Source organism: Brachyistius frenatus, unplaced genomic scaffold (genome assembly GCF_029030835.1).
Source record: "Brachyistius frenatus isolate BFR_SWC_R1_liver_20210118 unplaced genomic scaffold, ASM2903083v1 Contig_125, whole genome shotgun sequence".
NCBI classification, from domain to species: domain Eukaryota; kingdom Metazoa; phylum Chordata; class Actinopteri; family Embiotocidae; genus Brachyistius; species Brachyistius frenatus.
In genome coordinates this window covers 934,836-959,000 of record NW_027210724.1, presented here as the reverse complement: position 1 = coordinate 959,000, position 24,165 = coordinate 934,836, and the positions used below count along the sequence as shown (strand labels likewise).

The window sequence follows — 24,165 nt, the reverse complement described above, 5'->3', positions numbered from 1 at the left end:
CTCAAAACCAAAAAGCATATTTGGTGCCAGTCTGCCTTTTCTTCTTTTTAATTGTTTGTTTGTGTTGTTTTTCTCATTAGTTTGTTGTTTGTAAATGTCCTCTTATAAACATCTAACATATGTATAAAGTTTAAATGATTGCATTTCTTACCAGCCATAGTAGCATCTGGTGCAGGCAAATTATTTATGTTGTCCAAGTTGCTTGAAGACGTGGTGAAGCTGTTTATAACAGTAAATGACACAGTAGATGCAACAGTTTTTGTTTCAGCAGGTGTTGTGGGACGTGGAAGAGCAGCTGAAAATGAGAAGGAATACACAGTTTATTAATTTATTAACCAACCAAATTTTTACTTCACAAAGGCTTTCTATTTTGTTGGAATCAAAATGAAAAGCATCAACTTACCATCTATAACTTCAAGATTCACCTTTATGAAATCATCAGCACCAAATCTCTCAACTCCACAATAATATTCTCTGGAATCGGTCTTTTTTAGATTAGTGAAGGTTACATGTAAAACTCTTCCTCTGTTTGTTAACTGTATTCTGTCCTTATTGTTAGTAGATTGTGATGCTGCTTTGATGATGATGTGTTTTTCTTTGCTGCATGGACTTTCACAAAAGTACTTAACATTAGGTCTTACATCAGTCCAAACATTCCATTTTGAGCATTGAAAAGTTACATTCTCCCCAACATGGCCCTTTATGTTGAGAGTCTTCATCTCCACAAGAGTCAGAACTACAAGTAGAAATACAGGAAACATTTTTAAGTTGTCATCGTGACAATGAACACGTTAATTCAGACTTAGACATTTCTTTTAATATCGATCCTTTTTATTATTTGCACTTTCAAAAATCAAACGACTCATTTTGCAAAAGCAAAACTCAAAACAGCATATTTTCTAACAGCTACAGTTTTTAAACACAAGCTCCTTTAGGTGCAAATACTGACAAGACAGACAAAGTCAACTTACCAGAAAGAAGACAAGCAAACAGATACGTTTTTATCATGATGAGGAGAAGACAACAAAAACCAAGTAAGCAGGAGCTGCACTTCAACCACTATTAACTTCCCCCTCTCACCTCTCACAGATTGAAGCGCCTCCCTTTTCTCTGTTACGCGTGCACACATATAACTCACCACAGAAAACCAGAGTCTGTGTCCACAAAACCAACAAAAAGACAAAACATATACGAAACGTTTTTCTTTCAGAATTTCACCAGATACTAAAATAAATTGAGCACAACTCGCTGTGGCTGCTCTTTTACTTGTCTAAACCAGGAATCTATGGACTGACTCCAAACTGTACACAATTCAACGGCAAAACTTTCAATCAGAACCAAAAGCAGATTACATCACTCCTTTTTCAGCCTCTTCACACTGGCTCCCAGTATGTTTTAAAGTAAAGCCACTGCCTGTATCCGCTGATGTCCCCTGCAGATCTGTTTTCTGAGAAAATAGAGAGAATATTATGGGAACATTTGACAGCAGCTTTGGAGAATATACATTCAGTGAACATTTAAACAAATAATGTGGGATTGTTTAGACCAATCTAAGACAACATAGTGGTTTCAAGTGCCTTACCCTCACGGTGGGTTTAAGAGTGCTATAGACATGGTCTAGATCTATTGTGGATGGGTGGGGCATTTCATAGACTCCATCAGGACCTGCACTCTGTGGGAACATAAGATTTTCTGTATGTTAAATTTGTCAAATCAAATAGTGACGTTTTTCACAGGAGAACCAAAATAGCTTTACTGTTCGTGCTGCAGACAGTTAGCTTCCTTCTGTTTTAAATTGTAATTTCACAACATTCCTTTACATGATGTGGCATGATATTGATGGAATAGCTTCTGCTGCAGTGATCGTGCAAAATTGTGCACAGTAACATACTCTTCTGGTGGGCGTGAGAGTGCTGTACACTTGGTTTCTATCCTCCATCGATAGGTGGAGGGATTGGTAGACTCCATCAGGACCTGCACTCTGTGGGATTATAACATATTTGATTGATGCTTCTGGGAAAGTACCGAATTAGATTGACCAAAAATAAATACAAAAATCAGTAATAAAATTCAACTGAAATTGAAAGACAATGCATTTTTGCAACATGTCAACTAAAAGCGCATATTTGTTAACAGCTGCAAACAAAAAAAAATTCCATCTGGATAAGAAGATTTTAATGTAAAGTAAAGGCAGACAGATGCCCGGAAAAAACCCCCAATAAAACCAGTAATGCTGTAGGAGAATGAAGAGTTAAACAGGGCACAAATATAATAAGAAGGCAAACAAAGAGAGGGTTTCCTTCGAGGCTTGTGTATACTTTAACTGCAGTACGATTCGGCAGTGAATACAATTCACACAGATCACTTATTAAGATTATTTATGTAAAAAGCTAATTTGTTATATAACCAGCCACGTAACCAAATTTCATCTCGTCTCATCTCATCTCGTCTCATCTCAAGATACAGTCCCTGTGCCACATCTACAGAGGGTCACTACCACCTCAAGTTCTTTGAACAGATGTTGAAGATAAGAGAAGTCGGAAAGAGAACAAGTGTGTTTCTCTGAAGATAGCACGATGTAACTGCTTCAAACTCATTGACCATAGATGAGATGTTGAGTAATGCTTCTTGCAAACATTTGGTTTCATGTAAATGGGCCTTATCTGAGGAGATGGACCTTTTCACAACAAGACTGGGCTCGCCCAAATTTCAGTTGCTTGGTGTTTGGCAAATGGAAAGGTTCATTTCAGTGGTGTTTTCTTGGAAAGCACTGCGAGAAGAGTTCAGGACACAACAGCTCTGTCTCATACTGTGTCGATGTAGTAAAAACAAAAAAACTTACTCTAAAAATGAGTGGTTTAAGTTGTTAAGTACGGTATTGCTTGTAAAGAAACAGAAGAAACTACACTCCATGATTTAAAAATCTAAATAGACAAACTCACCTCTCCAGTGTCTTCTTGTGTTCTGGACACAACTGCTTGAAAAACATACAGGACATTAGTGAAGTGACATGATACAACAACCAGTCTGTAGTATAAAACATTACCTGAAGGGTTATTTGTCTCACTCTGTTTTCTCTTCATCATCTTCCTGATGAGCATCAGTAGAACCATCAATATCGCTGTTATTAAAACCAAACCTATAATCACAAATGGTGCATAACCTGGCCAAAGAGAGAAACAATTTACACATTCAACTTTTAACTGCAGCTCACTCTTCACATGTTCTCGAATAAAGATCAATCTTTACACAATATAAAAGTTACATTTCACTGTCAGTGAATACTAATCATTTAAATATAACACAAAAGCTGAATTTATAGAAAAAAAAACTCGAGTCAAACTTAAATTGAACTTCACATTTAGTAAAGAAATACTTTTGGAAATATCCGTTTTATTGTTGATGTCCTTTGTTAAATAGAGGTTAATTTGATCATCCTTTTAATCAAACTGAAACATTTTGTTTTCACTCAAAACCAAAAAGCATATATGGTGCCATTTTGCCTTTTCTTCTTTTTAATTGGTTGTTTGTGTTGTTTTTCTCATTAGTTTGTTGTTTGTAAATGTCCTCTTATAAACATCTAACATATGTCTAAAGTTTAAATGAATGCATTTCTTACCAACCATAGTAGCATCTGGTGCAGGCAAATTATTTATGTTGTCCAAGTTGCTTGAAGACGTGGTGAAGCTGTTTATAACAGTAAATGACACAGTAGATGCAACCGTTTTTGTTTCAGCAGGTGTTGTGGGACGTGGAAGAGCAGCTGAAAATGAGAAGGAATACACAGTTTATTAATTTATTAACCAACCAAATTTTTACTTCACAAAGGCTTTCTATTTTGTTGGAATCAAAATGAAAAGCATCAACTTACCATCTATAACTTCAAGATTCACCTTTATGAAATCATCAGCACCAAATCTCTCAACTCCACAATAATATTCTCTGGAGTCGGTCTTTTTTAGATTAGTGAAGGTTACATGTAAAACTCTTCCTCTGTTTGTTAACTGTATTCTGTCCTTATTGTTAGTAGATTGTGATGCTGCTTTGATGATGATGTGTTTTTCTTCGCTGCATGGACTTTCACAAAAGTACTTAACATTAGGTCTTACATCAGCCCAAACATTCCATTTTGAGCATTGAAAAGTTACATTCTCCCCAACATGGCCCTTTATGTTGAGAGTCTTCATCTCCACAAGAGTCAGAACTACAAGTAGAAATACAGGAAACATTTTTAAGTTGTCATCGTGACAATGAACACATTAATTCAGACTTAGACATTTCTTTTAATATCGATCCTTTTTATTATTTGCACTTTCAAAAATCAAACGACTCATTTTGCAAAAGCAAAACTCAAAACAGCATATTTTCTAACAGCTACAGTTTTTAAACACAAGCTCCTTTAGGTGCAAATACTGACAAGACAGACAAAGTCAACTTACCAGAAAGAAGACAAGCACACAGATACATTTTTATCATGATGAGGAGAAGACAACAAAAACCAAGTAAGCAGGAGCTGCACTTCAGCCATGAACTATTAACTTCCCCTTCCTCTCACACCCTCACAGATTGAATCTCTCCCCTTTTCTGTTACATGTGCACACATACAACTCACCACAGAAAACCAGAGTCTGTGTCCACAAAACCAACAAAAAGACAAAACATATACGAAACATTTTTCTTTCAGAATTTCACCAGATACTAAAATAAATTGAGCACAACTCGCTGTGGCTGCTCTTTTACTTGTCTAAACCAGGAATCTATGGACTGACTCCAAACTGTACACAATTCAACGGCAAAACTTTCAATCAGAACCAAAAGCAGATTACATCACTCCTTTTTCAGCCTCTTCACACTGGCTCCCAGTATGTTTTAAAGTAAAGCCACTGCCTGTATCCGCTGATGTCCCCTGCAGATCTGTTTTCTGAGAAAATAGAGAGAATATTATGGGAACATTTGACAGCAGCTTTGGAGAATATACATTCAGTGAACATTTAAACAAATAATGTGGGATTGTTTAGACCAATCTAAGACAACATAGTGGTTTCAAGTGCCTTACCCTCACGGTGGGTTTAAGAGTGCTATAGACATGGTCTAGATCTATTGTGGATGGGTGGGGCATTTCATAGACTCCATCAGGACCTGCACTCTGTGGGAACATAAGATTTTCTGTATGTTAAATTTGTCAAATCAAATAGTGACGTTTTTCACAGGAGAACCAAAATAGCTTTACTGTTCGTGCTGCAGACAGTTAGCTTCCTTCTGTTTTAAATTGTAATTTCACAACATTCCTTTACATGATGTGGCATGATATTGATGGAATAGCTTCTGCTGCAGTGATCGTGCAAAATTATGCACAGTAACATACTCTTCTGGTGGGCGTGAGAGTGCTGTACACTTGGTTTCTATCCTCCATCGATAGGTGGAGGGATTGGTAGACTCCATCAGGACCTGCACTCTGTGGGATTATAACATATTTGATTGATGCTTCTGGGAAAGTACTGAATTAGACTGACCAAAAATAAATACAAAAATCAGTAATAAAATGTTATTGAAATTGAAAGACAATGCATTTTTGCAACATGTCAACTAAGAGCGCACATTTGTTAACAGTTGCAAGAATAAAAATTTTTTCCATCTGGATAAGAAGATTTTAATGTAAAGCAAAGGCAGACAGATGCCCAGAAAAAAAAAAAGAAAACCAGTAATGCTGAAAGAGAACAAAGAGTTAAACAGGACACAAATATAATAAGAAGGCAAACAAAAAACAAAACAAATAAATTTAAAGCCTCAAAATGAGTGCTTTACATTGTTAGGTATGTTTTTCCCTGTATCGAACTAAAAAAAACAACCCCCATGATTTCAGAATAGAAATAGAAAAAACTCACCTCTCCTGTGTCTTCTTTTTTTGTTTTGGACAGAATTGCTTGAAAAACACAGGACATTAGTGAGGTGACATGACACAACAGCCACTGTAATATAATATATTATTTGAAGGTTTTTGTTTTGTTTTACTGTGTTGTCTCTATATCATCTTCCTGGTGTTCATCAGCAGGAGTATAATAAACACAAATGGTGCATATCCTGACCAAATAGAGAAACAGTTAACACGTTAAACTTTTAACTGCAGCTCACTCTTCACATGTTCCCTTATACAGATCAATCTTCCCACAATTTAAAACTTGCATTTCAGTATAAGTGAATATTTATTGAAGACATTTTTTTTAGCAATACATGTTTTGTTTTTTTCGTAATCTTTTTTTAAGCATAGGTTAATTTGATCATCCTTTAATCAATCTGAAACATTTTGTTTTTACTCAAAACCAAAAAGCATATTTGGAGGCAGTCTGCTTTGTCTTATTTGTTTTAATTTCTAGTTTAGTATAACTAAATAGCAAAGTTTATGTCATTGTAGTTTCTCATCTTTTTTCTTTTTTAATCATTGGTGTATTTTTTGAAAATGTCCTCTTATACATAGATGGGTAAACTACAGGACGTCTTCATATCAAGAAGTATCAACTCTTTTGACCTATCATTCATATTCTCAATGTCTATTTTAATAAAAAATCAAACATATGTATCAAGTTTAAATGAGTGCACTTTGTACAAGCAGTAGTTATGTTAACCAAGTTGCTTGAACCCATCGTGTAACACAGGAAATGACACAGTAGATGCAACTGTGTCTGTTTTAGCACGTGTCGAGGGGCCTGTATGTGACAGAACTACAAATAGAAATAAAGGAACAAACTTAAAATTTTCTTTATACATTACAGAAACTGAACAATGCTAACTTTTGTAAAACATTGTATCTGTTTATCTTTTGTGATGGTTAAAGTAACTTACTTTAAGTTGTCAATTTCACTCACTGACACACACGCGCACACGTACACACGCACGCACGCACGCACACACACACACACACACACACACACACACAGTGTAATGTATCATACTTTGTTGGCAAGTACAAAGTGTGTTCATGATTACAAATGAAATTGCAAACCATTTCTCATTCAGCATTTAAACATGTAGACTAACAAAGTAAAATATGAAATATAAAGGATCAGTCTGAAGTAGGTCAACTAAACCTCAAACTGCCAGTGTTTGGTCTTAAAAAAACAAAAACAAAAAACAGTAGCACAGTATAAAGTGAACTTGGTGACATACAAATAAAATCTATTTGCATATAAGGAGGCTTTAGAAAGCACAATCATGTTTTATTTTTTAACTAACAGGGTTAACAACTCATTTCTTTTGTAATAGCAAAGTTAAATGTCTTACTGTGGGTCATAATGAGGTTTTTGCATGAAAGACTATGTTGTTGTTGTTGTATTTTTGGAGGAAGTCACTCTCAAACGTTAAAACACAAAAAGGACAAACATTTTAAACAATATAAAAGAGATACAAAAGAATAATAATTAAACACACACTCTGCTTTAAATAACTCTGTTTTCACCTCAGACAGTTTGCAGTTTGCAGTTTGTCTGCCACAGAAAATGCAGCCTGTACTTGATCACAGCATCCTGTTCAGTAGCTCAGCTCATTTTCAAAAGCCCAATTTAATTATCTACTTGACTCCCATGATCCCCATTCTTTCTAAAGACTTGCTTAGCTATTGATGAATAAATACTGAGTTGCTGTTTGTTACTTGGGACTTGACCAGCTGGAAAACTAAATTAATAAGCATTGTATACTTAACATTCATTTGATTTTTGGTTCCTGCTGACAGTGCAGTGACAGTACACTGGTTATCATGTAAGAAAGAAACACGGAGACTGAGCACATGTGCAAGACACAGACAGTAACATCAGGAAATATCAAACTCTTCCTTACTCTTCACATAACTGAACCTCCTAAGGAACACCATGTTTCACCCTGAAATATTCTCAGCCACGAGAGCATTTTCTTTTTTTTCCATAACCAAAATTTGCATTTACATAAATCCCCTCAGATAATCAAACTAAGTAAAAAAAAAAAAAAAATAAATTAAAAATTAAAAAAATCAGTGCTCCAGTTATGCAAATACAATTATTTTGGGAAGTCATCAGTTTTTGCATTCATTAGCCGATAATTCCTTTTCCTATTAGTGGCATTATTTCAGTACTTTCAAATGCCTACTAACATCAAAAACCCAAATTAAAAAACATGAAAATAATCCGAATCATACTTACCATTGAGTTGTTGATGCCTGTCATCACAAAGACAGAACACTGTGTACAGGCCTTTGAAAACTTCAGTTATTTTTTGACAGTACAAATGAACATAAGTGCGCTATAGTTCGGAAAGGTGTATAATCAAACCTCTCTTCTTAACATATCTCAGGCCACATTGGGACACTTTTTCCTTTAAATTTATCTCTTATGTTTGCCAGTAGGGACTTTTTTTTTCTCATTTATGAGTCTGTCAGTGTGCTATGATGGATAGTTATATTTATGAATGGCCATGATTGACGCCAACCCTCACCACTCTATCTGTTAATTCAGTGCTTGCACTTCAACCCATTTCACAATTGTGCCTCTGATTAGGAAATGACCAAAAATGTTATCTCACCTCCACCTTCACTCCTCTTCTTTCCATTTCATCTACACTCCCCTCCTTTCTTCTTCCATAGTGATTAACCAAACCATTCTCCTCTCCTCAGTAATGTGTCTCAATATGCGAGGGGGAAATGAAAGAATATTATCTTGGGCCTGCGTTGCCTTTGACAGTACTTGTCGTTCAAATGCACACTTTCACCCCACACTGACAGGCCTCGCCTTTGTGTGCATGTCCGTGTGTTTACAGCGGTGTCATCGATAAGACAAGGTTTGTCAGGACAGCTCACTGAACGCTGCCACTTGACTTGGCTAGACGTTTGTTAAGCACTGTCATACTGTCATACAGGTAAAGGCAGAATATGTCTATTAATCAAAAATGTGCATGAAATGCTTTCAAAATTTCACACACTGACCTATAGATTATTCATTCATTAGTAGTTCATTCTTCATTTAACCCCCCCTCCAAAAATAACTTATTGGAATTTTGCTGACTTAATTATCATAGATAAAGACCATCCAGTCTGACCATTCTTGGTATTTTGTATCCAACATATTTCTCCTGCTTTTTATTCTCTGCCTCTTTATATAGAACAATATAATATATTTAAAAATGGATGTAGTCTCCAGGTCTGAAAAGTGAGGCCACTGTCAAAGTGCCTTCTAAAAGTGCAATACCACCGAGGGCCACTAGGGGCTGGCTTAAAAAAACAACAAAAAAAACAACAAAAAAACAAAACTCTGGCTCCAATAAACTCACATTCAAAAAGCGTCAACTTTTATCATGAAATACAAAGTCAATAATTTTTTTTCACAATTCATTGTGATGTCAGATGGACACTTTCCACAATTAACAGTCACCGTTATGGCTATGCCGAGGATAGGGAGGGGCAGTCGACCTAAAGTATTTTCAAACTCCAGCGGCCTAGGAGGCTGCAACTGTTGCATAACACAGCAAAAAAGTATTTATTTGTCACAAAATATCACCATACTGCTGTTGGATAGAAGCTATCAGTATGTTTTTTGTGTGTGTAAAAAAAGACACGTTCATTTCTGGGTAAAATAATTAATGCGGGCTGATATGTTGGTGGGTGTTGCAGTAAAATTCTACGGCCATTTTAGTAACTGCAGAATGGCAGTGTAGATATTCATGCACTACATAAGTAGGTGTACTCACATAAGATTACTATATGATAGTGTAATAATGGAAGTGCGTCATTTGGAACACAGCAAAGGCTTCAATATGGCAGTTCACAAACCAATGGGACGGGGGATGTCACGGTGGGTTGACACTTTCGTCTAACTCTAACCCATCTTCTCTAACCTCTGACAAAACATACAGAGGACACATTTGATTCAATCTGGTTTTGAGATTTCTGACACCACCGCAAAATGATGGAATGTGAGGAAATGCTGTTCACGGTGTTCACACCACTAAAAAAAAAAACAAATACAAAAATAAACAGCAACAAGTCTTTGAATAATTATGCCACATAATTAGGCCCTTTCAACACTCTAAGCAAGATTAAATATCGAACACTTTTACTGTAATGAACCAGACTTATTTATATTATGTAGCTGAAGTATCACAACTGTCTTCGTCCAAAGCGTCCTGCTACCAAAGTGGCCTTAAAAAACTTTCTAAGCTTTAGGAGCCAAAGTTCTGACATGTTAATAAATCATTATAACTTCATTGTCCACCTAGCTAATTAAGAAATTGATTGAGACTCAGTTATTTAAGCTGGTGTGATAGATGAGCTCTCTGTGGATTTTGCAGGACAAACTTTGCAGTGGTTTTTTTTTTCTGATCCAATTTGCCAATTCATCAGTTTTAAAATTTGTAAGATTGAAAGCACAATTTAGAGTGTCCATGGATACAATCAGTATTCTCAGTGGTAGCTGTAGTTGCAAGGAAAACACACTGGGTTTTACTTTATGTCAGGACATTAGACTGACTTTTGTTCAAGAATAATAAAGACTACAGGGGCAACCCCACAATAGTGTAAAGCTACATTATTTTGTCACAAGACATCATAACTGTCTCAATTCAATGTAACTGGGAATATTTTGTAGTGTGATGAATATTGATGCTCTATATGAAGCATGATGTGTATTTTTCACACATGCACCTATAAAGTGTATTATACTTCAAAACAATACACTTTGCCACCCCCCCTCCTTTTTCCCAATAGCCCGAATGCATCTTGTATTGCCATAAAATAAGGCTCCAAATAATATGTCCTTAAATTGGAACTTGATTCAAGTAATATGGAGTGAGATTGAATTAAATGATACAAAATCTGATAGGAGTTGGCTCTGAGGCCTGAATGGGTTTGAATGTGCAGTAAGGGGTTGGGGATACATTTAGCACTCACTTTTATGAAGTTATGCTATTACTGTCAACAGACTTATGGGTCAATGGACCCATTTGAAATGACAATAAAATAGAGTGCTGGCCACAGAGTGCTCTGTACCGAATCCTTACAGAAAAGCGCTCAGATATGTTTGTTTACAGGCAGCTCTGTATATTTAAGTGTATCCTTCCGTGTGTTTGTGTATGTTTTTTCATGGTATATTTGATTTCAAGGCTCTCAACACTTTGACATATCGTTCAAAACCACAACTAAAGATCTGTGACAGGGACCAGTGGAAAAGAAGGACAGAGACACATTGAAGATGCATGACAAGTAAAAGAAAGTTGCTCATCAAAGTGATTAGGCAAGATTGAATGAATGCTCATCTAACCTTCCTTTGAGAAAATTAGTAGTAATTACTATAATATTGAATGTATATATGTAATGATGTCATCACTAGTCGAAAATAAATAATATCAAAACATAGAGTAACACTGAAAGGCAAGGAGAAACAAAGACAGAAAAAGTCATGTGAAATAACAACATCACCCTTAGCTGTGCTTAAGCCTGTTATTGAGAATACCTTGATCAGAATAAACTATTCAGAGAGCAGTAGTATAAGGGAGCTGCATGCTCACCCACCCACCAATGGAAAAGAGTCATTCTGGGCTTTGTTGTTTATATTTGATGATTATTGTTTGTGGCTGTTTTGAAAGTGTGGGGAAAGTATTCAAACGGACACGTGACCAGACAAATAGACAAAGGAAGGCCAAGAAAAGATCATGACAAACATGGTAAGCTGGGCTAGGACTGTGGTGGTGGGTACTAATAAGGTCATTAAATTGAACTCGATGGAGTGTCACTGTATCACCCAACCCTGTTATGGAAATGATGTCTTACACTACAATGTTACAAAAGCAAATACACTTTAAAAGAAAAGTAATGCTGACTGGATTTAAATTTCTATCAACATAATGAGGAACGATTTTTAATGAGTGCTTCTCCCCAGCTGAAAAATGTTGATACTGAAGAATCAGTAAAAGGTTCAGTGACAATAGATGTCATGATTTTACATTATTTTCCCCTGTAATGCAATATCAGCTCAAAACAAATACAAATTGATTAAAAGCTTGGGAATGATTGTGATCTTATTTAAATACTGAAAAAGCCGACGTGGTTTTTAAGCAAAATACACAGTGTGTGACTTTATTAACATTTTAATAAAACTGCAATCCTTCACTGACCATAACATAACTGCCTGTTGTGTCAACCACAACTTGGTTTCAAGATGTAAACCAATACCCACTTTTCCAACTTCCTATATCACTGTGTGCAAACTGCACCTTATACAGAACCTCTTGCTGCCTTCATCGGGAGGGGGAAAAAAATGGCAGTTTATACAATCCATCAGCATTTATATTTCCTCTCAAAAGACATTTGGTTAATATGTTTTAGTATTATATAAATGAAAGTTCTAGTGGGGGAAATTTAAAGGTCCCATATTTTACACTTTTCTGGTGTTTTATTTTGTTTAAAAGAAAATACTTTTGAGGATTTAAGTATCAAAATCCTTTTGAATACAGTTTTACACCTCCTTTTTGAAACTTCTCTCCAGAGCTCTACCAAGAACAGGCTGTTTTGTGTCTTTGTTTTTAAGGCACATTGATATCAGTGACTCTCTCTCTTGATAGGTTGACTCTTTTCTAAGTGACGCACGCCCAGGTCAACCACAGGTTTTCTTTGGTCTTGTAGTGTGCTGGCACTGCCACACAATGGCCACACATACTTTCTACCACGTAAAGTGAACAGTGGGCCATGCTGAGGGTGGACATATGACATGGGTATGAGTTTGTGACATCACAAACTTACAAAAGTCCAATGACACAGATGCTGAATATGGGCTATGTTTCTCTGTGGACTGAGCGTTTTGAGACAGTATTTATACAGCACCTAGACCTGCTTTATAATCAAAAAAGAAATATAAATCTGAATTTGGACAATATGGGACCTTTAATAAGCACGGCTTTACTGATCTTCTTGGTATAGGGCGAGGTGATTTCTGGAAATATTTAAACACTCTAGAAAACCTAAAGCACCTTCCTGACACTTTGTGTGTTTCAAGTTTTACTTTGCTTATGTCAGTGGGGCAAATGCTCTGGCAAGAGGCACACAACATATAAGAGCACACCGAGAAAGATGAATACCAGATGATCTATGAACATCTAATATAGGCTCCTTCTAGTTTCAGGTTTTATGAACGTGTGAGACAGGACACAGTGAGGTTCAGAGAAGAAAAACTGTTATCCATCCTGTAAATATAATAAGAACTGATTAAATAAAAGCTAAATTTATTAAATTTTTCTAATATTTTGGGTGCCAAGTAAGATAATATTGTGTTATTAGTAATGCATACCGTTAATTCATCAGGGGAACAATTTTATTTCTTTTGGGGATTTAGATAAAACAATTCTGTTTGAAACATAAAAGTGACAATTACAAACTAATAAATAATTACTACACTGGTTCCAGAGATTCTCTTTAAAAACAATATTATTTTATTTTGTATTTTATTGGTATTGTTATATACATGGCATAATTTGTGCTTTTTTATTATCAAGAATAAAACCATAAGGGAACACATCAGAAAATTAAACTTTAAACCAAGATTGATTTGTTCTTTTTTCAGCTGGATATACTGAGAGTTCTACAAACCAGGAGAGAAGGGGAGGAAAAAGACAGAGAACTAATAGATAGATAGGTAGACTGATAAATAGATAGTTCAGAGACACTTGCAGATGGTCCACTGAGGGTAGTGTGAATGTTCAGACTGTGATGTGCTTTTACCAACAGTAGCAAAGGCACCTGTGTATCGCTTTGTTTTTAAAAAAGAAAGTGTGCCTCAGGGCCTTATTCCAGTAGAGTCCATACACATACAACCAAATCCACCCATAATGTCTTCCAGAGGGATTTCTACCACACATATTTGCTGATTTCTTATGATTTCCAGCCATTGCAAAGGTTGGGCGCCAAGTTAGCCACCTCAAGGCCATTCACACTGTCCCCCACTTCTGAGGCTGAATACATATATAAAAAAAATTACCCTCTAAAATAATATTTTACAGCTACTTAACTTTTCTCGCTTAGATTTCCAGATATTTTAAAAAGGGGACATAGTGTGAGAGTAGAGGGACATGCTTCCTGATATTAGAGGTTGGGATGGCCAAAGGAGAATAAAGCGTGAGGAAATAACAAATAGCATGTGGAAACATCATCAAGATGTATCATTTGTTGAGTGATAAGTATGAGATGAAAGATGAGATAAGAAGGTAAGATGATACTTGGAAATGTACCTGCAGGAAAGAAAAACGAGCAGTAGTGAAAGGTAAAGATGCTGCAGTAAAAGAAGGAACAAAAAGGAAAACGAGCATGAAGAGCAGAAAGGTTTCTTCATGACAATGACTGAAAAGGAATAGGCTTGGCACGAAGAGCAGACGGTCATGCAAAAAAGATGTAATAAAACGTCTTACAGACAAGGAACACAGGATGAAGATGTACAATACTCCATAACAAGACTAAAAATGGTCTGGCTGTCAGCTGACTGCTGCCTGACTGGAAGTTTGGCCCCATACCACAAAATGGTCTGTCTGCACCCACCTAAGCCTTACTTTAGCCTAAGACTTATAGCTCTCTTTCCTCTTCCCTTCGTATTCCATTTGCTTCCTGTAGCTCACAAAGAAATTATTAGATACCCAGGTAGAATAACTCTTGAGACTAAAACTAAAAGATGTGGGAACAGGGAGTGAGGAGATACACCTGCGATGGCTAGTAAAAATGCTTTTTAACCAGTTTAGTAGAAGAAAACAGGTTGAATGTTTTCCGATTTTTAAAAACAATTTTTTTTTTTACCCCTTTTTAAACTACTCTTGTGGAAGAAAACGGCTAGGCTGAATGACCTTTTTCTTACCAGTCCGGCGCAAGTAGGTGCATAGACAGAACAAAAATAACTAGAGCATGGACAAAAGATAAAGGGTAGCAGCAAAATATGGAAAGATAAAGGAATACAGAAACATCCAAGGGAAAAGGAACACGATACAACGAGATAACAAGTAAAAGATTTGATCTGAAGAAAAGAGAACTTAAAGAAAGTAAAACGAAAAAATGCAAGGTTGAAGCACAATTGTTTGCATTAGTTATTCTATGAAAAGTGGGGTTGGGGAACACTGTAACTATCAGGTGCAGGTTAATGCAGAAGGGTCACATGTCAGTGTTTGGGGCGAACAACTGGAGGGGAGGAGGGGCAGGAGGGGGAAGGCCTTTCTGGTATAGATTGGTCCGTTAGCTAGCCTTAGCTTCCCACAAGACAAAAACCATTGTCTAATTTATTTGTCAGCTACCCATCGAGCTAAACCAAAGTCCTCAACGATGTCTGTTAGCCAACTGACAGGTTAACAGGGAGTCCATGTCCTTTGTCCCTGCAGGAGTTTGCAGTCCACCATCATATCTCTTTATCCTGCCAAAAAAAACAAAAGCATGGTTTCCTGGACGATTTGGTCATACTGTGAACACGCAAAGTTTGCTGTCCTGAAGGAACACCCCCTAGAGTAATCCTTGTGGACTTCAGATATCATCATGGCAGCAATTTTTTTATTTTATTTTTTTAAAAATGGGGAAAAACAGCCAATAAGATCCCCAGATTGAGACTGTCCGTCCATGTCCATGAGTGGTCTTAGCGTCAAACCCACCAGCTAAACTCATTGGCTTTTGCGTCCTGCCAAATCATCCATTCCCATGACGAGCATTGGCTACTGACCAAGCCATAGTCATTTGGTCGGTGAGCTGGCAATAGCCTCTTGCAGGCTCTACTCCATGTTGATTCAGTTCTTTAGCTCGTGACAGCTTCACAGCAAGCGACAGTCCATGTTGATTTGGTCTGATAGCAACCGTCCCGCCAAGCAGTAATCCAAATGATCAACAGGTGAACGGATAGAACCTCTTGCCATGCTACAATCCATGTTGATTCGGTGTGTGTTAGCCGGCATCAGCCTTCCACCGAGCCATAATCCATGTCGATTCAGTCCGTTGGCTAGCATTAGCTTCATACTCTATAGTCCACATGTCCCGTGTGTCTGTCAACTTTCCGCTTTCAGCTCCAGAGACAAAAGTTACTGGTGGTTTGGCACGTAGAGCCTTTTTCCGCTGGGGACAGGTAGAGCTTGCCGTTTGCGCAGGCACACAGCTCGTACACAGTCTGTTTGGTGTAGGTCGTACCTGCAGGCGCCCCCTCCAGGGGGTCCACAGCACTACCAAGAGGAATGTTGCCCAGCCTTATCGTGTTGGCGTCTAGAAAGATCTGTGAACATTAAAGAGAGATGATTTAGAAAACTTTGATTTGACATGTATAAAACATGAAAACGGGTACACAGAAGAGCTGGTGTTAAGGCTGTAGGGGACTGAACTCCGATGGACTGTTTTGGTGCCTAAAATAATACTCAAAGAAACAGAAGGGTAAAAACACTATGTTTAAAGAAAATGAAAAATCTGGGGTTGTTGGTTCACAGAAAGAGAGCACACATTGCTGCAGGCAATGACTATTTTCTCTGTAGTTGACTGGGGTTGTCATCAAGAAAGATCTACAGAGACAGAAAGGGAATTTCTATTTAGAACAGCTCTCTTTTGATGAAGAGGGAGAGTGGGAGTGAATGAGGCAGAGGGCAAGATAGGTGAAGAGCAAAGCAAGGGAATCAGTGGGAGAGGAGTGAGGGGAAGATGAAGCGAAAAAGAAACACAAGGGAAAGCATGCTAGAATAAAAAAAAAAAAATACACTGGAAACCAAGCCAAATTTTAGAACCAGATGATTTGATGTAGTATCACGCTTATTATATTTTCTCCCAAACAGGTAACAATTCTGCCACAGGGAAGAGATTACATAACCTATTTTAAAATTTTGACTCAGTATTTTTGGAAAATTTCCCAGAAACATGTCAATATAGTAACAAAAAGGCAAAAAGAAGAAATCATCCTCAAGATAAACAAGTAGCGAATTAGTAAAAACATAAAAAGAGTATCGGGATGAAAATACTTGATACTTAAATAAACTTGAGTTTCTCTGCATCGATAAGCCAAGTTATCTCTGATCAATTTTGTAGTGTTTGGGCTCGTGAGAAAAACTTTGACTGACTTCACATCAAAACAATGCAGAAAATCCATATTGATTACAAATACATTTTTGAAAATAATTTCCCTGCAAACCTCCTAGGACTTTCAATCACCAGGTCGAGGAGTTTGATTTTTGATGAAGTCCAGTGCATCATGTGCCCAGACAAGTTTATTTAAAATTATTCAGAGAAATGATTGCAGCATATAGCATGAGCACCCACCTTCCCATTGTAAAAATAAAGACAGATTGGAGGTAGATTATCACTGATGAAGTTTGATAGAATTTAATGTTTTCAGGTTGACTGTCAAACAAGAATCATTACTCAATCTTGGTTCCCATTGACTGCCACACCTGCTTATTTATTTACTCTTCCATGACTAAGAAAGCTCTCTTTCTCTTGCTTTCTGTCTCTCTCACTCACATATTCTCACATGCTCCAAGGCTAGACGGTAATCTCAGCAGATATCTATATTCCCATTACTCATGTTCTTCATTTCCAAATGAGCAGAATGGAAGTGAAAATGTGTGAGAAAACTAGCTATGAGTGCAAAAAGAGAGTAAGAAAAGGGAATGGGGGTAAGATGAAAGGATGAGAGAAGGATGACAGAGAGAAAACGTCAAATAAGAAGTGTCTGGAAGAAGATGGGGGACATAAAGAGAGGGAGATAAGATGAATGTAAGAAAAAAAAGAAAAGAGGAATGAAGGATTCAGATACCCCAACAGTGAGGAACCAATTAGTGTAAGTAATGATTCCACATTGGCTGACGGGGCACATCTCCATCTGAATAAACAACATCAGCACAGACAGTGTATACTCACGCACACGCATGCACGCACGCACGCACGCACGCGCACACACACACACACACACACACACACACACACACACACACACACACACACATACACTGCATGATGGAACAGAGCAGAGGTGCTCCTCATGTTGCCTTTAAATAGCGGTTTAGCTAAAAGCAGTGCATCTATTAGACATTAACATGAAGATAAATAGGCAGGTAACCAGAGCATTTAAAATAGAATGATGTAACCTAAGAGATGGTGTCATCCCTAATAGCTCAGAGTTCTTTACTCTGTTAGATGTTCAAACTCTACAAGGTCTCTTAAATTATTACGTTCCATTTTCTTACTTACGGTGTTTCTGGTGATTTAAAAATATCAGAGGTGAGGCAATTAGACGATAGATTAAAAGATGGATTTGACAGACTGTAACTGATATGAAGTTGATGAGCGGGAAAAGGCCTGTTGTCGAGGAAATTATATATTTAGATTCTATCAGGACTTTTTCACATGTAAAGAGCATGAGAAGATCACTCTTCAACATTTTTAGATGTTGACGCGTTGTCCATAAAACGACTCAGGCTTCAATTAGGCTCCAATGGAAACCAATGGACGATGCCATTGTTTGCTATGTCCATCTTTATGTTCAGTACAGTCTATGGTTAATATGTGGGGTGGAAGGATTTTCCTGTGTATTTTTGTAAACTTTATATATGCTTACAAATACGTCCCGTGGAGGAGTTTAACATTTGCCAATAAAAAATGCAATACAGAAATCACCCAATTTCCGCCATAAGAAATGACTCCTGTTTGTCTTCAAAATCATATCATCTAACTATTATCGGTTGTAACCATAATGGCCAATTCAATTAAGGTCCATTTGGAAAACTAGGCGGTATACAGTATGTTGTTTTGCCGAAGGTGCTGGGTGCAATTTGGAATGGTTTGCTGCTCTGCAACGGAAAGCCTAGGTAGTTGCAGTGACCCGAGGTGAGCAGGAAAGATGGAGAATGATTGTTTCTCTTTTAACATGAAGTTTAGAGATGACAGGTGAAGGAAAGTCACCATAGAGTGACCGTGGGACTCTGTGTGTGAAAGAAAGGAAACAATTTTTTCCACTAATTTTATGGATGCCACAAAATGCTTAGAGATGAAAATTGAAAAAGCATGACAGAAACTAAACAAATATATATTCTGTTTTTGTTTACTAAAACTAGACAAAAATGTAACCAAAACTATCATCAGACCAAAATGACTAACACCAAATAAAAAACTAAATAAAGATTCAGCGTCAAATTTAAGACATATTAGAATGATTTTGTAACAGTTCAGATTCAGGACTGTGCATATACTATAACAGGAGCTTAGTATTTAATTAGCTGCTATGTGTAAACAAATGTCCTCAATAGGTAATAGAGCATACATAAATACGACACATTTGTATTTAAATAAATGTGAAGGGAAATACCTTTGAAGCAACTGTATACAGCAATCTTCTTAGGCTGCTATGACCATTGGTTTTAATCAGATGTAGTAACAATGACAAGGGGACAATTTAAGAGCTGGCAAAAAACGAATGCGTGAACTTCTGTCTCTGTGTGCCGAGCAAAGGAAAATACCACACTACATTTCTAAATGTCAAGGTATGCCTCTAACAGGTCCCTGGTGCACACCTGTCATCTTCCCTTTGGCTTCCTAATAAAAGCTGCCAGGGCTCAGTTATAGCCTTACAGGGGAAAGGACTCAGTCACGGTTGGCAACATAACCCAAATCTAATTCTAACAGCCTGCTTGCCACAGCAACGAAAAACCAAAATGAACTTGGGCATGGCAATGGGATGGGGGGATGAGGAGAAATGGGTGCATGCGTGTTTATGTGAGGAATTATCAACGATATTGCTGTTTCTCTTCCATAACAATAGAAACATCATGGAAACAAACTGAAGGGAAGAAAACAAAGGAGGGAAGAAAAAAAAGATGGAGGAAGAGGAGGATTAAGAGTAAGGATGGATGGAGAGAGAAATAAGAAGGGAGGAAGATGATGCTTAATATGAGATTGGAAAGGCGATTAGTAGCTATAGATGACGGCTTAAAAGGAGGCATAGAGCGAGGAGGAGATCGATATGAAGAATGTGAGAGGTGAGAGGAAGGTGAGGGGCGAGAGAGATAGAAATGTATGGTTGCTATGCAGGCAATAAGGCTAATAGAAGGGAGAAGGTGGATGGACAGAATGATGAATGAATGGAAAGAGGGAAGGGAGCTGGAGGAAGGGGAGTGGAAGTCATTTGCTGTTGCTTAAGGTTGGATTAGAGCTGACATTCATCCCAAATGAAAGTGTCTGTAAGTATTAGGTCGGCCTGTTGTTAGCCGTACATGAGGGTCTGTTCCTGTGAATGTGTGTGTGTGAAAGAAAGGATGTGCCTGTGAATATAATAGTGGTGGTGAATAAGTATGGAGAAGTGCTTTCGTTAATGAGTGCATTTTACCGACATGTATTCATCGACATGCCAGTATCCCAGCCTCATGTGTGTGTATTGTGTTTGATTACATTGTTTATTGTGTTCTTAACTGTACTGCATAATCAAAACAAAGGAAAGAACAGACTTATACTGCATTTTGCACCCGTGCCAGCACAAAAATAGTCACGAACAGAAAGAAAACAATGAGTTATTATTTCCCTGGGGGGGGGGGGGGGGGACTAAGGCTACAGCCTCGACTGTGACATTTTGTTGTCTTGAATTGTCCACCACAGCAGGTGCTGCTGGAAGGTGTGGTAATTGCTGGAAGGTGTGGTAATTCCAGTTCAGCAGCAGTCGGGTCATTACAAACCACATTCACATTTGTGGCCTTGTGGTGAAGGCAGAAACCATCACTCTGGAAAGATTTGCAGAAAATATAGGTGATCATTTGAGTAAATTAATGAATATCAAAAAAATAATTTTACGGACATTTCTGGTATATATACTCCAGCAGTGATATACTGTATGTCTTTTAGGTCAGTCCCCAAGGAGTATTTTTTCCACTGATGCTGCAGACTGTTCATGTTTAACTTTGGCTCTCGGGTCAGTGTCATCCATAAATCCATGTCTAAATTTGTTCTTTTCAACAGTGCTATATGGGGACATGTCCTTGTAAATGAAACGGCTTTAATATGGGTTCAGTTAATACCCTCAGGAGTTTAGGTCACTGTGCTTTGGAAGTATTTAGCTGCTAATGCTAGCGCTACCTCCAGCTGACTGCTCCTTTTAGTAATTTTACTGGCAACATAATCTTGATAACTGACCTGAAGACTTGTGATGCGCTAATGAAATGTTTTAAGGTGTTGTGACTTAAAAGCCGAGTAGCCGGAGTCATATCCAATATAAAGTACCTGAGACAAGTCTCACATCATAAAACTAAACCTTGAGACTGGACTCAAGACCAGACTCCTGCAGCCCTAAATATGATAGTGTAGTCTTTCTGATCCACCCTGTTGCATCACAGGTGTGCTACAAAAATACCAAACTGTCCCCTGGTGAACTGGGTAGGATTCTCCAGGTTCATGAAAACAAAACCCCAGGTCTCCTGAAAACCTTTAAGTGTTACCAATCAGTAGCTAAAGTCCAATGAGTTCACATAGAGTCAGTCCTCTTACATTTTTCTTTTTACATTTTTTTTTTTTGAAAAAAAAAAAAAAAAAAAATTAGCAGCAGTCCACTACACACACAGTATTCTCAGCTTTATTCAATTGTCTGGTATCAAGTGAAAAAAGTGTCCTCAATACCTCTCCTCAAACATCAATCAAAACCATAAATTAGAATAAACACATTTTTCAATAAAATTAAAGTAATATTTGAAATGTAGATTTTAGGTCAATAAACTCACCGATTAACACACATGCTGAGGAAGGCAGAGCCCAGAAGGGCTGTGTAAAGTGGGCTGTTTCTATTCATTGAATAAAAAGAATAAACTTCATGATATCTGTCATCTGTCTATCAGCTGAGATTAAACCAGCCATATAAAATATGTTTTTCCAACAGATTTCCAAAAACTAAACAGTCCGAAGCGATTCCCCAAATAATATCAAAAAACAAAATCTCTTGTATTTGCAAGTGTAAATGTACATGCATGCAGCCAAGTGTATGCGTATTTACAAATATACAGGCAGTAGGCAATATATATAAAAAAAACAAAAAACAATAACATTTTGGTCTTGCAAATTATCAGATTTATTTAAAATCTACACACACTTTCGCTTCCACATTTTCATATCTTGTCCTCTCTCTCTCTCTATGCATACATATAATAGGGAAATGTGTGTGCCTTTATGTGTCTTACAGTATATATTTTTGTCCCTTACATTAGCATAAATGTATATGTCTGTGTGGGTGACTGGCTATGTGCTTCGAGTACGAACGACAGTGTGTCTTTGCACCCATCTCTCTCTAACAGCAGTTTAGCAAGCACGTGGCTCTGGCCTCAAGGAGATGGGGAACATGCGGGAAGTGGCAATTATGGAGGGTCAAAACATTTTTCATGGATGATTTCCTTTGGCATAGCTACGAAACACGCAAAAGAGGGTGGGAGTCGAGTGAGCAGTGAGAGACGGGGTGGCGGTGAAAAGAGGTTTTCCTGGAATGGAAGGAGGAGGGAGGTGGAGGGAGAAAGACAGCTGAGGAGATAAGAGGGTTAAAGTGTCTTTGGGAGGAGATCAGGAGGAAGAACAAGTGTTCTGAATGCACTGAGGAGTTACAGAGGGGGAAGACTGTATGAATGTGTTTAGGAGGGGACTGGGAGGAAGAGGAAGGGGAGGAGGAGGAAGTGTCATGTGAGAACCCCAGAGAGGAAGAGGCTAACGAGGAACCAGGAATGCATGATTAAAAAGTAAAACAATGACAAAAAGGCTATTTTTAACCAGGAATTTAGATTTTTAGTAACACAGACAAGGCAGTCTCACAGCACTAACATGTTTTAACTGTTAAACCAGAGTCACACAAAGCTGTACAGTAAATACAGTTTGTAGCCAAAGCTGTAGTCAAATTATGCTATAAGTATTACAGCATTTTGAATATTATAGTTGACTGAACCTGACAAAGACAAAATTGTTTGCTGATACACCTCCATAAATATCATATTTTAACATGTATATTAAAATACTCAGAATTATATTTTTTTTTACTTTACTTTACTTTAAAAAAAAATCTATAAAATGGCATCTCCTCTTTCTCATTTATTAAAAATTTCAGGATCTATGATCCACTGTTGAACACAATATTTATTTTACATTACTACACAGTCCGTTCTTAGCGTGTGTGCCTACTGATGGTTTTAAGCCTTCACATCATTCTTGTGTAAATCAAATTGTACCATGATTCGCTTCCAAACTATTTGTGATGTCACAAATCATGCTCGTAGTCCCATCCTTTAAATTATGACTTTTAGTGAGCACAGAACAACGTTCAGCAGTTAGCAGATGGATGTGAAAACAGCCTTCTAATTGTTAACTCTGCAAATACAATGTTCTGTCCAGTGAAGCCCAAACAATAAACTAAGAATAATATATATTTTTTTTTGAGTGGTGGGGCTCTTTAAATTGGTTTTAAGTTACTTGTGTCAGTCCTCATCCCACTTATTTATCCCATTAAAAGCTAGTTAACTAAATAATTAGATCAGTTTTGGAGCTGTGGCCTCTTCTTACTGTTAAATAGGCAAAAATCACAAAACTGGCGAGTTCAGGCAATCTTAAACTCAAACACCTAAAAAACCTCACCTGTAAGTTGACATAGGTCATAAACCTACTGACCTGAACAGAAAATCATCAGCAAGAAAGTGAATACGCATTTGTCAAAATGTGAATACTCCTTTAAAATGCACTGACCAGGAACTGAAATATACTAGAAAGTGTTGACTCCAAAGTCTTTGACTGAGAGGATGGAGGAGTCGGAGGAAAGAGGTGTGACAGAAGGTTGAAAGGACAAAAGCAGTACTGTTTTACTACAAATTCACACACACACACACACACACACACACACACACACACACACACACACACACACACACACACACACACACACACACACACACACACACACACACACACACACACACACACACACACACACACACACACACACACACAGTTCAACCTCTCGTTCGTCTAGACTTACCTCACCTTGCCTCCCATTCTCCTTTTCTTTTTCTCTCTTTCTCCCCCAGCACTTGCACATGTAACACACACAAATACACACACTCCAACAACACAAATAGGTGGGAGGCTGTGAAGCTATCTGAGTGTATTACACAGACCATTAGGCTTGTTGAATGGACAGATGCTGGAATGGGAGCTGA

The 24,165-nt window shown here is 37.5% G+C and overlaps 2 protein-coding genes across 6 annotated transcripts in view; both read right to left on the bottom strand.

The window, feature by feature from the left end:
* Positions 1 to 1,085: 1,085 nt before the first annotated feature.
* Positions 1,086 to 5,721, bottom strand: LOC138629985 (CMRF35-like molecule 5). 5 transcript variants are annotated; one of them, XM_069714042.1, is made up of 10 exons: positions 5,366 to 5,721; positions 5,063 to 5,146; positions 4,440 to 4,921; positions 3,872 to 4,204; positions 3,620 to 3,763; positions 3,068 to 3,163; positions 2,943 to 2,974; positions 1,892 to 1,981; positions 1,583 to 1,672; positions 1,086 to 1,447 (listed from the first exon to the last, which is right to left on the bottom strand). In XM_069714042.1, exons 3-10 carry the CDS (start codon positions 4,474 to 4,476, stop codon positions 1,349 to 1,351), a joined length of 921 nt encoding a protein of 306 aa, XP_069570143.1. In that variant the 5' UTR covers positions 4,477 to 4,921; positions 5,063 to 5,146; positions 5,366 to 5,721; the 3' UTR covers positions 1,086 to 1,348. The 5 variants fall into 5 exon arrangements, with proteins under 5 accessions (XP_069570143.1, XP_069570141.1, XP_069570140.1 ...); XM_069714040.1 differs by having other exon boundaries at positions 3,047 to 3,163; positions 5,057 to 5,146; positions 5,366 to 5,720; XM_069714039.1 differs by having other exon boundaries at positions 3,047 to 3,163; positions 5,366 to 5,720.
* Positions 5,722 to 13,266: 7,545 nt separating this feature from the next.
* LOC138629999 (zeta-sarcoglycan-like) overlaps positions 13,267 to 24,165 on the bottom strand; it is a 328,227-nt gene continuing 317,328 nt past the window's right edge. Inside the window, exon 8 of the mRNA XM_069714077.1 lies at positions 13,267 to 16,235. Within this exon, the coding sequence (XP_069570178.1) occupies positions 16,029 to 16,235 (207 nt within the window). The 3' untranslated portion in view covers positions 13,267 to 16,028. The remainder of the gene's footprint in view (positions 16,236 to 24,165) is intronic.

What these genes read in the sequence shown, in the direction of transcription:
- LOC138629985 (XM_069714040.1), bottom strand. Translation starts at nt 4,476, where the DNA reads ATGATAAAAATGTATCTGTGTGCTTGTCTTCTTTCTG. An exon ending in GAATCTTGAAGTTATAGATG is followed by an intron (nt 3,764 to 3,871) that starts GTAAGTTGATGC and finishes TCTCATTTTCAG; the next exon opens with CTGCTCTTCCACGTCCCACA. An exon ending in CTCTTAAACCCACCGTGAGG is followed by an intron (nt 1,448 to 1,582) that starts GTAAGGCACTTG and finishes CTATTTTCTCAG; the next exon opens with AAAACAGATCTGCAGGGGAC.